The sequence below is a fragment of the Acomys russatus genome, chromosome 4 (genome assembly GCF_903995435.1).
Source record: "Acomys russatus chromosome 4, mAcoRus1.1, whole genome shotgun sequence".
In the NCBI taxonomy this organism is placed as follows: Eukaryota; Metazoa; Chordata; class Mammalia; order Rodentia; family Muridae; genus Acomys; species Acomys russatus.
Genome location: NC_067140.1, coordinates 59,256,231 through 59,272,219, shown reverse-complemented (window position 1 = coordinate 59,272,219; position 15,989 = coordinate 59,256,231). Strand labels below are relative to the sequence as shown.

General features: G+C 44.0%; 1 protein-coding gene across 1 annotated transcript in view; it reads left to right on the top strand.

The window, feature by feature from the left end:
* Window positions 1-15,989, top strand: part of LOC127188620 (cytosolic carboxypeptidase 2-like) — a 38,141-nt gene that overhangs the window by 10,266 nt on the left and 11,886 nt on the right. The window contains exons 6-10 of the mRNA XM_051145046.1: window positions 560-667; window positions 4,353-4,506; window positions 7,499-8,281; window positions 9,780-9,936; window positions 14,155-14,281. Coding sequence (XP_051001003.1) covers window positions 560-667; window positions 4,353-4,506; window positions 7,499-8,281; window positions 9,780-9,936; window positions 14,155-14,281 — 1,329 coding nt within the window. The remainder of the gene's footprint in view (window positions 1-559; window positions 668-4,352; window positions 4,507-7,498; window positions 8,282-9,779; window positions 9,937-14,154; window positions 14,282-15,989) is intronic.

Here is a 15,989-nt window from a genome sequence, read left to right as displayed (position 1 = left end):
TTGAGAAAAATAATCTCTACAGGCTTTCCCAAAGCTCTATCTCTTTTCTTTTCTTTCTTTCTTCCCTCATCCCCCCCCCCTTTTTTTTTTTTTTTTGCTTTTTTCGAGACAAGGTTTCTCTGTGCAGCCTTGGCTGTAGATTTGTAGACCAGGCTGGCTCAGAACTCACGGTGATCTGCCTGCCTCTGCCTCTGCCTCCCAAGTGCTGGGATTACAAGCATGTGCCACCTTGCCCGACACACACACACACACACACACACACACACACACACACATATTTTTAAAATAAATTTCTGATTTTACCGTATATGTATCAAGCGCTGGGGTCAAACCCAGGACTGTGTATGCTAGGCACGTGCCACCATCTGATGGGCTGCTTGCTCAGTTTTTGCCATAGTTGTTAGGAAAAGAAACATGACTGAATTTATAAGAGGGCTGGAAACTTGGGATGAGAATTAGGTTGGATTGAACGTTAGTCATTTGAATAATTGTAACTTTATGTTAATTTTGACAGTGCCCTATACATCGTTTTTGTATTTTTAAAAATATCTTCTTTCAGAGTGGGTTCCACCTCAACCAGAATATTTCTATCAACCTACCGGAAATGAGAAGGTACCTGAGATTGTAGGAGAAGAGCAAGGCGCAGTCGTGTACCAATTAGATTCAGGTACTGTCATCGCACTGACCAGAGGGTGATAATGATAGGAAAATTACAGTAAACCTAGTGTGCACAGCAAAAGGGATTTTAATTTTTAAACATGGATTCCTGCGTCTGTGTGTTTATGGGCACACATGCCACGGTGCAAGTCTGGAGGTCAGAGGTCAGCATAAGTCCGTTCTCTCCCAACTTTATGTGGGTTCCAAGGATGAAAAGTCATCACGGTCATTTAGCAAGCTCCTTTACCCACTGAGACATCCTGCCAGCCCCAAAATGACTTTATATCTTTTCTTTTTTTTTTTAATTGCTACAATTATGTGTGACTGAAGAGGGAGTGTTGTGGAGGAAAAGGTACGCCACAACATTCAGAGAGGCCAGAGGACAAGTTCTGAGAGACATTTCTGTCCTTCCACCATGTGGGATCCGGCCTTACACTCAGGTGGTCAGGCTTTGGTAGCAAGTTCTCTTACTTATTGGATACCTTAATGACAATTATCTGTCTTCACCCTGTGTGGAAGCCTTGATAGTCATGACTGATCAGCTGTACATTTTCAATAGTTTGTTTTTAAGTACTTTTAAATGTTATTCTATGTGTTTGGATGTTTTTCCTGCACAAATGTCTATGCACCACATGTGTGCAGTGACCATGGAGGTCACAAGAAGACATATCAGATCCCCTGAAACTGTAAGATACCACATAGGTGCTAAGAAATGAACCCAGGTCCTCTGGAAGATCAGCCAGAGTTCTTAACCATCTTTTCAGCTCTTCAACAATCCTTTTTTATTTTTATTTACATATGTATGTTGTTGAGACAGGGTTTCTCTGTATAGCCCTAGTTGTCCAGGCTGGCCTCGAACTCACAGAGATCTGCCTGCCTCTGCCTGCCAAGTATTGGGATTAAAGTCATGCACCACCACGCCTACCTGGCTTCAGTAGTTCTTTTTTAAAATAGGACTTTTTTTTTGAGACAGGGTTCCTCTGTGTTGCTTTAGCTGTCTGGAACTCAGAGGTCCATTTGTCTCTGCCTCCCAAGTACTGGGATAAACGGTGTGCATCACCACAGCCCAGCTAAACAATTTTTAATGACTTATTTTATGAGATGGGTATTTTGTCTGCGTGTATATCTGCATGAGAGTATCATATTCCACAGAACTGGAGCTACAGTTGTAAGCTGCCATGTGGGCACTAGTAATTGAACTAGGGTCCTCTGGAAGAACAGCCAGTGCTCTTAACCAGTGAGCCATCTCCCCAGCCCAATAGTTCTTTTTGCTTGTTTGTTTTTGTTTTTGTTTTTTTGTTTTGAAACAGGGTTCCTCTGTCTAACAGCTCTAGCTGCCCTGACTCCCTTTGTAGACCAGGCTGGCCTCAAACTCACAGAGATCTACCTGTCTCTGCCTCCCAAGTACTGTGATTAAAGGCATGTGCCACCACTGCCGTGCTCCAATAGTTCTTTTTTAAATGATGATACATTTTTCTTTTTTCATTCTTTCTTTCATTTATTTATTCATTCATTTTATGTATATGAATGGTCTATCTGCATGTACACCTGCTTGCCAAAAGAGGACATCAGATCCCAGTGTAGATGGTTGTGAGGAACCACGTGGATGCTGGGAATTGAAATCAGGACCTTTTGAAGAGCAGACAATGCTCTTAACCACTGAGCCATCTCTCCAATCCTATTTACTGATTTTTGAGACAGGGTCTTTCCATGTTACCCTGAAGCTCACTATTGTAGACCAAGCTAGCTTTAAACTCCGTGGCATCCACCTGCCTCTACTACCAAGTGATGGGATTATAGATGTGTGCCACCACGCCCAACACACTTCTCTTTTTAGACAAATGTTACTGTGTTACAGAAGTTAGGCCACCTTAAATGTTATTTCAAAACAGTAAAGAAACTAATCGAAATGACTATATTAATGGCCTCTGTTTGCTGACCAGTACTTTGCAGCTCCATGAAAAAGCTGCTCCGTGGGCTCCCAGCTTTCAGTTAGAATGGGCTTAGGTAGCCTTGATTTTATTTCTGCTCCTACTTCCTCTGTGTTTATTTTCTTCTCCTGATCGCATCTTCATATGGATAGTTTCTCCTTTGTTATGGTTTATTCTCCAGATGTTTGTTATCTAAGCTTTATGGTGGCATGATAGCATCTGAAAGGAAAGCAAAAGTCATAACGTGGTGGCTCACACCTTTTATGCCAACACATGGGAGGCAGAGGCAGGCAGGTGGATCTCTGTGAGTTCGAGCCCAGCCTGGCCTACAAAGAAGGTCCAGTACAGCCAGAGCTGTTACACAGAGAAACTCTGTCTTGGAAAAAAAAAAAAAAGTTACATTCACTTATTTGGCATTGGGGCGGGGGTTGGGGGAGTGGGGGGGTGTAGCACAGCATGTGCTTAGAAGTTAGGCAAGAACTTGTAAAAGCTCATACTCAGCTTTCACAATGTGATCCTTAGGACCACAACTCAGATCATCAGGCTTGGTGGCAACTATCTTCTGAGCCAGCTTGATGGCATACCTAAATTTTCTTAAGGTGCACTTCTTGTTATAGCTTTGGTATCTCTCTGTAGCCCTGGCTGTCCTGGACTCTCTTTATGGGCCAGGCTGTAAACCAGGCTAGCCTCAAACTCAGAGATCCACCCCCCTCAGCCTCCCAAAGGGTTGGCATTAAAAGCGTGCACCACAGCATCCATCCCAGCATTCTTTTTAAAAGATTTTTCTTTTAATTGTGTCTACCTGTGCATAGGTATGTGTATATATGTACGTGAGTGGAGTGCTCTGGTATCAAAAGAGTCTGTTGGACCCCCTGGAACTAGAGTTGCAGGTGCTTAGGAGCCTCCTAACGTGGGCGCCGGGAGCCCAGCTCCATTTTCTACAAGAGCAGGCCCCTATATATTTGTTTAAGAATAAAATGCTCACCATAGCCTTTATTTTCCCTAATTGCTAACATTTTGATCTGCCTCTAGGTAAATTCACCTGTGCCCATTTTCTCAAACTTCTATCTTCACTTCATTATGGAAGATTATGCCAAAACATTATATATGCAATATACTTTATTTTCCATTATCTTTTTAAATATTGAGAGGTTCTAGTTGACTATTTTGTAGAACAAGATTGCAGATGTTTTCAGAGCTTCTTTAGAAAGCAGCCAAAACACCACTGTTTCTGATTTCTTTCCATTTCTGACATTTAAGGCGTCAGGCTTGGTTGTTTTGGTTTTCACGTTTTGACAGAGTCTTGCTATGTGGCCTGGAACTTGGGGCAGTCTGCTTACCTTAGCCTCCCCCAGAGATCCAGGAAGCTGGGGCTAGGACGCCATGTTTTTATTTGCTTGTTTGCTTTCTAATAAACATCCTTTATAATCAGGATTTGGACGGAAATGAGCAATAACTGCTATGCCAAGGATCTGAGGCAGAAGGCAGTACTCCAAGCCATGTAAAGCCTTCAGAGTGACACACTGTGGGAGGTTAAGGGCCTCCTGGAGACGTAGCTTAACTGTCAGAACACCAGGCTGGCAGAGTCAGGCCCAGGGTTCAACGCCCATTACTATATGTAAAAACATCTAACAGCTATAAAGTTAAGGGTCCAAGTAAAGACAATAAACAACCCATTGAATATTTGTAGGGTTGCCAGGGCTCAGTAAAGACTGAGTGAATTCTGGGTGGAGTGTAGCCTAACGGTATCTTTCTCATCTGCAGCGCCCACAGAAGGTACCTATTTCACCAATTCCAGAATAGGAGGCAAACGAGGGATTATCAAGGAACGTGCCGTTACATTGCAAGGGCCGGAAGATGATACTCTGTTGTTTGAGTCCAGGTTTGAGAGTGGGAATCTGCAGAAAGCTGTCAGAGTGTGAGTAACCAGGAGCTTCTCATAGGGTCGTGGCTGCGGTAGCTGGGAGGCATGCTTAGGGGTGACTTCAGGAGTTTGGAATGTTTGCAAAGGGGAGGTGGTGGAACACTTATTAAGGACATGACAAAGAATGGAATAATTATCACTAGTTTCCCCCCAGAATAAAACATTTAAATCATTTCTTCTTCTTAACAAAAGAAAAACAAGCTCACTTAAAAGTTAGTATCAATAAGCCAGGCAGTGGTGGCACACAGCCTTTGATCCCAGCGCATAGGAGGCAGAAGCAGGTGGATCTCTGTGAGTTCGAGGCCAGCCAGGACAACAGAGTGAATTCCAGGACAGCCTGGACTACACAGAGAAACCCTATCTCAAAAAAACAAAAGTGAAAAGTACAAAAGTTGGATCAGTGGGTCAGCAAGATGACTCAGTGGGTAAAGTCACTTGCCTGTAACTGAGTTCAGTCCCTAACCCCACATAAAGGTGGATGCAAAGAACCACCTCTACAAAGTTGGCCTGTGTCCTCCATACAAATACTGTGGCACATACATGCTTGTACACACAACAAATAATGGTACATTGTATTTTAATATTTTTATAGTAAAATATATATATATAGGCACCATGCCAGACATGGTGGTGCTTGCCTTTAATCCCAGTGCTCAGGAGGCAGAGGCTCTGTGAGTTCGAGGCCAGCCTGGTCTACAAAGTGAGTCCAGGACAGTTATGGCTTGTAACACAGAGAAATCATGTCTTGAGAAACCAACCAAACAAACAAACAAACAAAAAAATAAAACAAATAACCACAGAAAGAAAAATAACCAATCAAAAACCAAAAAAGGACTATTAGGAGTTTGGTATATATGCCCACACACATATGTGTAATATAAACAAATTACATATACAAGTATGTATACATATAAACATATGAATACATATGCCTCTTTATGACTATTTGTGAAGGCTGAGCATGGTGGCATGTGCTTGTTTGTGTTTCTACATACTCCTCTGGCTGAGGGAGAAGGATTGTTAGAGCCTAGGAGTTGAGAACCAGCCTGGGTAATGGTACAAGTCTTCATCTTTAAATAACTGGGGTGTATATAATATTATGTGTATCCCATACCTTATTTACCCTGTCCCTGAGGGCCAATCATGATAGTTTTTATTTAATTATATTAAAGAATTATGTTTGTAAATATCTGTGGTCTTACAGGATGAATTCTAAAAAGAAAATTATTAGGTCAAAGGGTTTGGATGCTTCAAAGCTTGCTGGTTATCAGCACATTGCCCTCCATTGTGACGCCAGCTCCCTCCCTTCAGCATGTGGTCCTAACACTGACCAGACAAAGGAAGAAGGTGCATCACTTACAAATTGAACTCAGGAACTGGCCATAGTGGTGCTTGCTTTTTATCCCAGAACTTGGGAGGCAGAAGCAGGTGGGTCTCTTGAGTTAGAGGCTAGCCTGGTCTACAGAGGGAGTCTAGGACAGCCAGGGCTATGTAGAGAGACTCTGTCCCAAAGCAAACAAACAAAAACCAACTGAACCCAGGGGCTGCAGCAATGGCTCAGCAATTATGATCACTTATTGCTCTTGCAGAAAACCCAGGTTCAGTTCCCAGCACCCATATGATGACTCACCAACATCCATAACTCCAGTTAAGGGTGTCTGAGCCCCCTCTTCTGACCTTCACAGGAACCAGGTACACCCATGATGCATATACATACACTCAGGCAAAGCATTCATACACAAAAATAAATGTAAAGAAAAATTTAAATTGAACCCAGTGCCTGATATACTCTAAGCACATGTCCTATTGCTGAGCTAGACCTACCCACTTCTTAGTTCAATATGCATTTTATTAATTATGGGCCTTCTTAGTTCAATATGCATTTTATTAATTATGGGCATGGGTGAATATCTTTTTTTTTTTTTTTTTTTTTTTTTTTTTTTTTGGTCTTCCCATGTACATTTCCTTTTGTGAGTTTGTTTTTCATGTCTATTTATTTGTTTGGGGGGACAGGATTTACCATATCTCTGATATTGGTCTTAACTTTACAGACCTTTTGCTTTAGGCTCCAATGCTAGGGTTATAGATGTGCTGCACTGTGCCTAACTCTTCCTTTAAAAACAAAACCCTCTCTCTGGGAGAGGAAAGGAACACATGTGGCATGTCGCACACGCATGCACGTTTGTGTGTGTGTTTGTGCAGGTCAGAAAACAACTTATAGGATTCGGTTCTCTCCTCCTACGTGAGTGCTGGGGATTGAACTCATGCCATCAGGCTTGGTGGCAAGGACTCTTACCCACTGAGCCATCTCGCCAGCCCCAATATATTGTTCCCTTCAAGCGAAATGAATGTTTTCCAGAGATGTCTTCTCATCTTCAGATTGATGGCCAGAGCTGAAAACAGCATTAAGGTTTAAGGGGTTTCCCAGTGTGATCCCCACTGTGAGATGGATAGCTAGCAAGCAGCCACGAGAGGGCACTGTTGAGTGTGTTCCAGAGAAACAACAGTGACTAGAACCAGTTGGTGATGTTTTAGAAAGACACCAAGAAATTAGCAGAACCTCCGAGCATCTCATGCACCATTGAATTTGTTCGTTTGGCTTTTTGAAACAAGGTTTCCCCTAAATTCTAAAACTCTAGGTAACTCAGGCCAGCCTCAAACTCACTGGGTAGTTCAGGCCGGCTTGGAAATTATCATCCTCCTGCCTCAGCCTCCCAAGCGCTGTGGTTAAAGGCATGTCCCACCAAACCCAGCTCACAGTGAGCTTTGGGGCTCTTCCTTCTCTATCCCAAACAAATCTTCCTCCCACAAGTCTCAGTGGTTTATTTTGTGGCTTGGAGACGCGGGTAAACCAAGAAAGAAACATCAGCTACAGCCACCAGCTTTGAGCAGTGTTTTTCCAAGAAGGAAACAACACTTTCCCACCCGTGCCTTGAGATGGAGGGAATGAGGTTGCAGTAATGGTGTTCTTTCTCTTTTGCTACAGAGGTGTCTATGAGTATGAGCTCACCTTGCGAACGGACCTCTACACAGACAAGCACACCCAGTGGTTTTATTTTCGAGTTCGGAACACCAGAAGAGATGTCACCTATCGCTTCACAATTGTCAATTTGCTGAAGCCCAGGAGCCTTTACGAGGCAGGGATGAAACCTCTCATGTACTCGCAGTTGGATGCCACCACCTACAACATTGGCTGGAGGAGAGAAGGGCAGGAAATCAGGTACTACAAGAGCAACATGGACGATGGGCTGCAGCCCCTGTACTGTCTCACCTGGACCATTCAGTTTCCTCATGACCAGGACACTTGCTTCTTTGCTCACTTCTACCCATACACTTACACAGACTTAAAATGCTATCTCCTGTCCGTAGTAAACAACCCCATCCAGTCTCAGTTCTGCAAGCTCCAGGCTTTGTGCAGGAGCCTGGCAGGGAACCCCGTCTACTTGCTTACCATCACCAATCCGTCCAGGACCCCTCAGGAAGCAGCTGCAAAGAAGGCCGTGGTGCTGAGCGCCAGAGTCCACCCTGGAGAAAGTAACAGCTCCTGGATCATGACGGGCTTTCTGGACTTCATCCTCAGTGACAACCCAGATGCCCAGCTCCTCAGGGACATCTTCGTCTTCAAGGCGATCCCCATGTTAAACCCAGACGGCGTGATTGTAGGGAACTGCCGGTGTTCGTTGGCTGGAAGGGACTTGAACAGGAATTACAATACTGTTCTGAAGGATTCCTTCCCTTGCATTTGGCACACCAAGAACATGGTCAAAAGGTGAGACCTCTTTGTTGATAATTCTGTGGACGCTGTGAGCGTTAGTGCCAGACACTACTGCCTTATGAGTAGTCTTTGTCGTGGGTTAATTTTCAGACCTTTAAATCACACCAGATCTCTAAAAGAAAAATGGGCATGCGTCAGTAATATCAACCATTTCCCTTGCCCTGAGCTATATTTGCAATTCATCTTTTTGCTTTTGTTTTGTTTTTCGAGACAGGATTTCTCCGTTTTAGCTCTGGCTGTCCTGGACTCACTCTGTAGACCAGGCTGGCCTCGAACTCACAGAGATCCACCTGCCTCTGCCTCCTGAGTGCTGATTAAAGGTGTGTGCCACCACCGCCCAGCTCTCACCTTTGACAGAATCACTCACTAAGCCTAGAGCTTCCTGTTTTGGCGGCACTAGCTGGCTATCAAGCCCCTGGGATTGGTGTATCTACCCAACCATCCTCTCCATGTTAAGGTTTTAGACACTCACCACCAGGGTGAGCTTTTACATGGTACTGGGGATCTGAACTCAGGTCCTGGTATTTGCATAATGAGCACTTTACCCACAAAGTCATCTCGCCTGCCCAGTTATCACTATGTAGCCTAGACTGGCCTCAGACTACAGAGATCTGCCTTGCTCCGCTGGATTAACAGTTTGTGCCACCATGCTGGGCTCAGTTGTCGCATTTTTAAGTCAAATGATTGGATGGAAAAAATAATGGAAGTTTTATTCACATGAAACTATAATCATAATGAAGCTACATTCGCACTTAAGCATGAAACAACAGATACTTTGATCGGTGCTTTACACTTTGACCCATTTACTCTCCCAATTAGCCCTAGGAGATTACATATGGTCAATATCCATTGTTGTGTGCAACAAGGAAACTGAGTCCCAAAACTGTTAAATAACTTGAACAGGGTCTCTGAGCACAAGCTCTCTGAATCAGAATCTGAGTGCCCTACTGTCACTATATGCTACTTCTGATGAAGAGAAAGTAATCAGTTAGTCTGACCTTTTCAAGCCTGTGTGAAAACAGCTTGAAGCTCTCGGCTAATAGCACCCATCTTAAAAGAGCTTCCGTTCTGCTGGAAGTGAACCATGGCAGATAAGATATGGATGAAAGTCTCTCTATTTTTAAAGATTTATTTTTTTTATGTATAAGAGTACACTGTCCTCATGTACACCAGAAGAGGACATTGAATCATATTATGGATGGTTGTGAGCCACCATGTGGTTGCTGGGATTTGAACTCAGGACCTCTGAAAGAACAGCAAGTGCTGTTAACCTCCGAGCCATTTCTCTAGCCCCTTCCCTTACCGCCCCCCTGCAATGAAAGTTTCTAAGCACACCTGTGCATACAGGTATGAGAAGGGTTAGGATGACATGTTTGGACAACACGTAAGGGCTGTTTTTACTATTGACTGATTCAGTAACCATATATTGTTAAGGGATTTAATCTCCTATGAGTTTGGATGGCCACTGCATCCTTTTCTTGTCCCTCAACAGACTTCTGGAAGAAAGAGAGGTTCTCATGTATTGTGATTTCCATGGGCACAGCCACAAGAACAATATGTTCCTCTACGGCTGTAACAGCAACAACTGGAAGCACTGGCTTCATGAACGGGTCTTTCCTTTAATGTTAAGCAAAAATGCACCAGATAAGGTAAGCATGTGCATGTGCCATAAATTTCTGATCTTATACTGAGGGACAAAGGAACACAGTGCTTCCTAAATGAAGTGTTTGTCTCCTTGTGTTTAATGTTATCTTTGGTGAACTCCAGAAACCTAGGTGTCAAGAATTAAAGTGTGCTTTTAAGAGTTGCTGGATCAGGAACTGGAGAGATGGTTCAGCTGTTAAGAGCACTTGTTGCTCTTTCTTGCAGAGAATCCAAGTTCAAGTCCAAGCACCCACATGGTGGCCCACAACCATCTGTAACTCCCATCCCAGGGGATTTAATGCCCTCTTCTGTTCACTGAAAGCACAAAACACACACATACTGCACATACATACATTCAAGCAAAACATTTATACACATAAAAATTTAAATGTAAAACATTTTTATACACTATTCTACCAACATGTATGCCTTCCTGCCACAGGAGGTCACCAGATCTCATTACAGATGGTCGTGAGCCACCATGTGGTTGGTGGGAATTGAACTTGGGACTTTTAAAAGAGCAGCTGGTGCTCTTAACCTCTAAGCCATCTTTCGGTCCAGTAAAACAATTTTTTAATTATTAAAAAAATTGGGGGGGGGGGCTGGAGAGATGGCTCAGTAGTTAGGAGCACTGGCTGCTCTTCCAGAGGTCCTGGGTTCAATTCCTGACATCCACATAGCAGTTCACAGCTGTCTGTAACTCCAGTTCTAGAGGATCCAACATCCTCTCACAGACATATGTGCAGGCAAAACACCAATGCAAATAAATGAATTTTGATGGATCAGCCAGGCATGGTGGTGCTTGACTTTAATGCCAGCACTCTGGAGGCAGAATCTGTCAGATCTCTGTGATTTCAAGGCCAGCCTACTCTACATAGAAAGTTCCAGGCCAGCGAGGGCTACAAAGTAAGGTATGCTAGGACACGGGTGCACCTTGAGTACATTAAGTTAAGTGAAAGAAGTCAGATGCAATACTGTATGATTCCATTGCTCGCAATGGTCACAACTGACACTTTCTTCCTTACCATGCTGGGGATCAATGAGGACCTTGTTTTGATTTTTTTTTTTTTTAAGACAAGGTTTCTCTGTGTAGCCCTGACTGTCCTAACCATGACCTTGTTTGTGCTAGCCTTTGAACTATATGGCAATTCTACATTGGGCAATATGAGAGTGCCCCAGCACGAGTGTGAAAGTCAGAGGGCAAGCCTCAGGAGTTGGTTCTCTCCTCCTACCATGTGGGCTTCAGGGATAAAAATCAGGTCGTCAGACTTAGTGATAAGACCTCTCCCACTGAGCCATCTTGCCAGCCCATAGCAAATCTACAAAGCCAGGAAGTGGTCCAATGATTGGCCATGGTGTGTGTGTGTGTGTGTGTGTGTGTGTGTGTGTGTGTGTGTGTGTGTGTGTGTTGGGGTGGGGTAGGTAAGAGGAGACCACTGATGACTTTCTTTTTTCTTTGGGGTTCAGCTGGGGATCAGCCTGGGACTTGTACTTTGGGCAGGTTCGTTAGCCTCAACTTCCTCCCTAGCCCTTCAGTTCCTTCCTGTGGCTATGGATCTGTTCTGAACTTAGACTGAGGCGACAACTGAACAAGTGTATCAATATAGCAGGCCACTGAGTTGTGTGCTGCATGTTTTAACTTTAGGGTTATGCTTTCGTTTCTTTGTTTGTTTGTTTGTTTGTTTGTTTGTTTGTTTGTTTAAGACATGGTCTTGATTTATAGCCTGGCTGCTCCCAAATTCTCTATTTAGACCAGCAGCAATCCATCTGTCTGTGACTCTCAAGTACCAGGATGACAGTGATGCAGCACTGTGCCTGATGGGACTACGTGCATTGTTTATGCAACTGTGTAATTTAAATAAATTAATTTTTTTCAGTGTAAATTATCTTAATGAAAATGTTTTTGGGGTGCTGAACCCAGGGTCTCATGCATAGTCAGCATGTACCCCCACCACCGAGCTCAGCCTGGGCTCAAGACTTGTCTTTAACTCTGCTTTTCAAAACAGGGTTTTTGTATACTAGGCTGTCCTCAAACTTAGAAGTCCATCTGCCTCTGCCCCCTGAGTGCTGGGATTAAAAGCTTGAGCCACCTCCACACGGCAAGATAAATTTCTTAAAAATTGCTCTGACTATTTCACCTGGGTAAAAGTTGAAATCCTAATAATAGCTAATCCTAGCATTTTGGAGAACGAGACAGGAGATATGATGAAGCTAGCCTAGGCTAAAAACTTTAAAAGCTAGTGAAAGCAACTTAAAGCTTAATAGTTAACTAACAAGCTGGTTGTAGTGGCACACACCTTTAAACTCAACGCTCTAGGAGACAGAGGCAGATAGATATTTGTGAATTCAAGGCCAGCCTCGTCTATAAGGTGAGTCCCAAGACAGCCAATGCTACACACCAAAAAAAAAAAAGAAAAAGAAAAAGAAAAAAAAAAACCCCAAACAAACAAAAACAAAAACATTAACTAATAGCTTTGTGACCACTAGGCAAATAAAATGTACATTAGTTTAAAAGTTGCTTTTTCCTGTTATAAATAGATTCACAAATATAACTGCCATTAGAGATTGGATTGGACTTAGAAAAATGATAGTTCAGATTTTATCACTCAAGGCTAGAGATGTAGCTCAGTTGAGAGAGTGCTTGCCTAGCCTGCATGAGCACAACACATGATAGACATGGCAATACATACCTGTAGTCCTAGCACTTGGAAGGTGGTGACAAAAGGATCATATATGGCTACATAGTGAATTTGAGGCCAGCCTAGGGTACGTGAACCCCATGACAAAAAAAAAAAAAAAAAAAAAAAAAAAAAAGAAAAGAAAAGAAAACCAATGTGAGAAATGTTTTTACGTGTACTATTCTTATCTATTACAAAAACAAGCATTTTTCTCTCCTCTTTTCTCTTTAGATGATATAAAATTTATAATTCAGTATTGTGGATCTCTGTGAGTTCAAGGTCAGCCTGGTCTACAAAAAGAGTTCCAGGACAGCCAGAGCTTATTACACAGAGAAACCCTGTCTTGAAAGAAAGAAAGAAAAACAAAACAAAAAAGCCAGCTAAATGTAAGCCAGGAAGTGGTGGCGCACACCTTTAATCCCAGCACTCGGGAGGCAGAGGCAGGTGGATCTCTGTGAGTTCGAGGCCAGCCTAATCTACAAAGCAAGTCCAGGACAGCCAAGGGTACACGGAGAAACCCTGTCACGAAAAACAACAAACAAACAACTACGGCAACAAATTAAAAACAGCTAAAGGCAGAACTGTGGAGCAAGAATTAGAACCCTACCCCCTCTGGCTCCTTTAGTCTTTCAGACAGGAATGCTCTAAGGCACCTTCCTAGAACCCCTGGATCTCATAGAGCTAGATAGTGAGATTCCTTCCTGTTGTAAAATGTCCCCAACAGGAGAGGACGATGTCAAGTTATGTTACAGGCTGCAGGTCATGAAGAGCTGAGCTGGGCAAGGCAGGCAAAGGAGGACATTGAAAGTCTAGTGAAAATCCTAATATGATGGAGGGACAGAGCCCTAGACAGAGACTGTAGGGGTGAGAGACGTATAAATCAAAACCCACATTTAGATCCCGGGCAGTGGTGACCTATGTCTTTAAACCCAGCGTTCAGGAAGCTGAGGCAAGTGATGTCCGTGAGTTTGAGACAAGCCTGGTGTGCAGAGCGAGTTCCAGGACAGCGAGGGTTACACAGAGAAAACTTGGTCTTGGCGGGAGGGGAAGGCTTGGAGGAAAGCCTAGAGCTGAGAGTTTATATTTTCTGACAGAAAGTAAGTCACGGAGCCCACGTGGCCCACATAGTGTATCCCAGCATTCAGAAGGTGGAGGCAGGAAGGTTGAAAAACCCCTTGGGATACATGTCAAGAAAAGAAAGAAGAGCCTTAGAAATGCTGGCCAGTACCTGATGGCACAGTGCGCCAGTGTTCCCAGATTCCTGGGGATCATTATCTGGCAAGGTGCTCTGGAATAGGGGACAAGTAAAAGGTAGACAGTAGAATTATCTGTTTCTTTGCATGGGAGGCCTGTTATCTTCCCAACCAAGGCGACCACAGAGCTCCTCACCCACCATTACCTTTGAATCAGCGTCGTATGGGATACACGTTAGGGAACAACGTGTAGGAAGCTCCTGAAGCACCGTTCTGTCTCCTATCTATGACTCTTAGACACCTTGTATTTGCCACTTTAGGCAATTAACGGAGAATGCGGGTCTCTTCTTAGTTCTCTTTCAACAGCTGTAACTTTAAGGTCCAGAAGTGCAAAGAAGGAACAGGAAGAGTCGTGATGTGGCGCATGGGCATCATAAACAGCTACACCATAGAGTCCACCTTTGGCGGGTCCACCCTGGGTAAGAGGAGAGCCTGGCAAGGGAGAGCCAGGCTCAGCGTCTGGGGGTGTGACAGGCTTGGGAGAGCTGGAGGAGGAGCCACTGTGGAGGGAGGAATTCCTCGCTGGCCTTGGGGTCCCCTAAACACAAACGCGTGGGATACAGTGCACATCATAGTGTTTCCGCATGGGCATCATAAACAGCTACACCATAGAGTCCACCTTTGGCGGGTCCACCCTGGGTAAGAGGTGAGCCTGGCAAGGGAGAGCCAGGCTCAGCGTCTGGGGGTGTGACGGGCTTGGGAGAGCTGGAGGAGGAGCCACTGTGGAGGTCTTCCTCGCTGACCTTAGGGTACCCTAAACACAAACGTGTGGGATACGGTGCTTCAGCAATCGATCTGCACATCGTAGTGTTTCCTCAGACCTGGAGCTGGGAAGATTCAGTCTTGACTTCCAGCTGCTTTTATTCCATCTGTGCCCCTGGGTCACTTGTTTAACTTCTGTGAAACTCACAATCCCTCAAAGTGACAATAACAGTACCTGAATATGAATACTGCTTTACCAGGCAGGACCTGCCACAAACTTAAACCAGAATAGCCTTAAAAGAACTTGAAAAGGCGTGGTGGCGCACCCCCTTTAATCCCAGCCCTTGGGAGGCAGAGGCAGGTGGGTCACTGTGAGTTCGAGGCCAGCCTGGTTTACAGAGAGAGTTCTAGGGAAGCCAAGGCTACACAGAGAAACCCTGTCTTGAAAAAAAAAAAGAACTTGATAACCCATTACAATAGTGAACTTTTTTATTGTCAAAGATTCTCCTGGAGCTGAGCGGTGTACCACCTGTAATCCCAGCATTTGGGAGGCAGAGGCAGGCAGATTGAAACAAGTTGAAGGCCAGCTGGTCTACAAAGTGAGTCCAGGACAGTCAAGGCTACACAGAGAAACCCTGTCTCAAAAAAAAAAAAAAATCTTCTGAACAAAAGTAAAGCTAGGAAGGCTATTCTAGAACAAGAGGTGATATTGTGAATTTGTTTTTAATTTTATTCATGTATGTCTGTGTCTATGTGAGTACTGTGTGTGTGTGCGTGTGTGTGTGTGTGTGTGTGTGTGTGTGTGTGTGTGTGTGTGTGTGTGTGTACCTGTGTGTGCAGTTGCCTGCAGGGGTCAGAAGAAGGTATTAAAGCCCCTGGAGCTGGAGTTACAGGCAGTTGTGAGTGACCCAGTGTGGGTCCGGGAGCCAAACTTAGGTCCTGTATAAGCACTGTTAATGCTGAGCCATCTCTCCAGCCCTATTTCTTTTCTTTTCTGTTTTGTTTTGGTTTTCTTTGGGGGGGTTGTTTGTTTGTTTGTTTTTGTTGTTTTTGTTTTTGTTTTGTTTTGATTTTTGAGACAGGGTTTCTTTGTGTAGCCTTGGCTGTCCTGGAACTCACTCTGTAGACCAGGCTGGCCTCAAACCCACAGTGCTGGTATTAAAGGCATGTGCCACCACCACCCAGCCGGTAGTTTTCTAAAAAGCTACTCATGAATTAGATTTGCATTTAGCCTGTAAGATTTAGAAGGCTGAAAAGATGGCTCAATTGTCAAGAACACTTACTCTTGGAGAGGATCTATCTGGGTTTGATTCCCAGCACCCAAGTACTCACAGCCATGTGTGATTCCAGTTCCAGGGGATCTGACCTCCAAAGTCTTCAGGCATGCAAGTGGTACAGACATACAAAAAAAAAGGCATTCATATT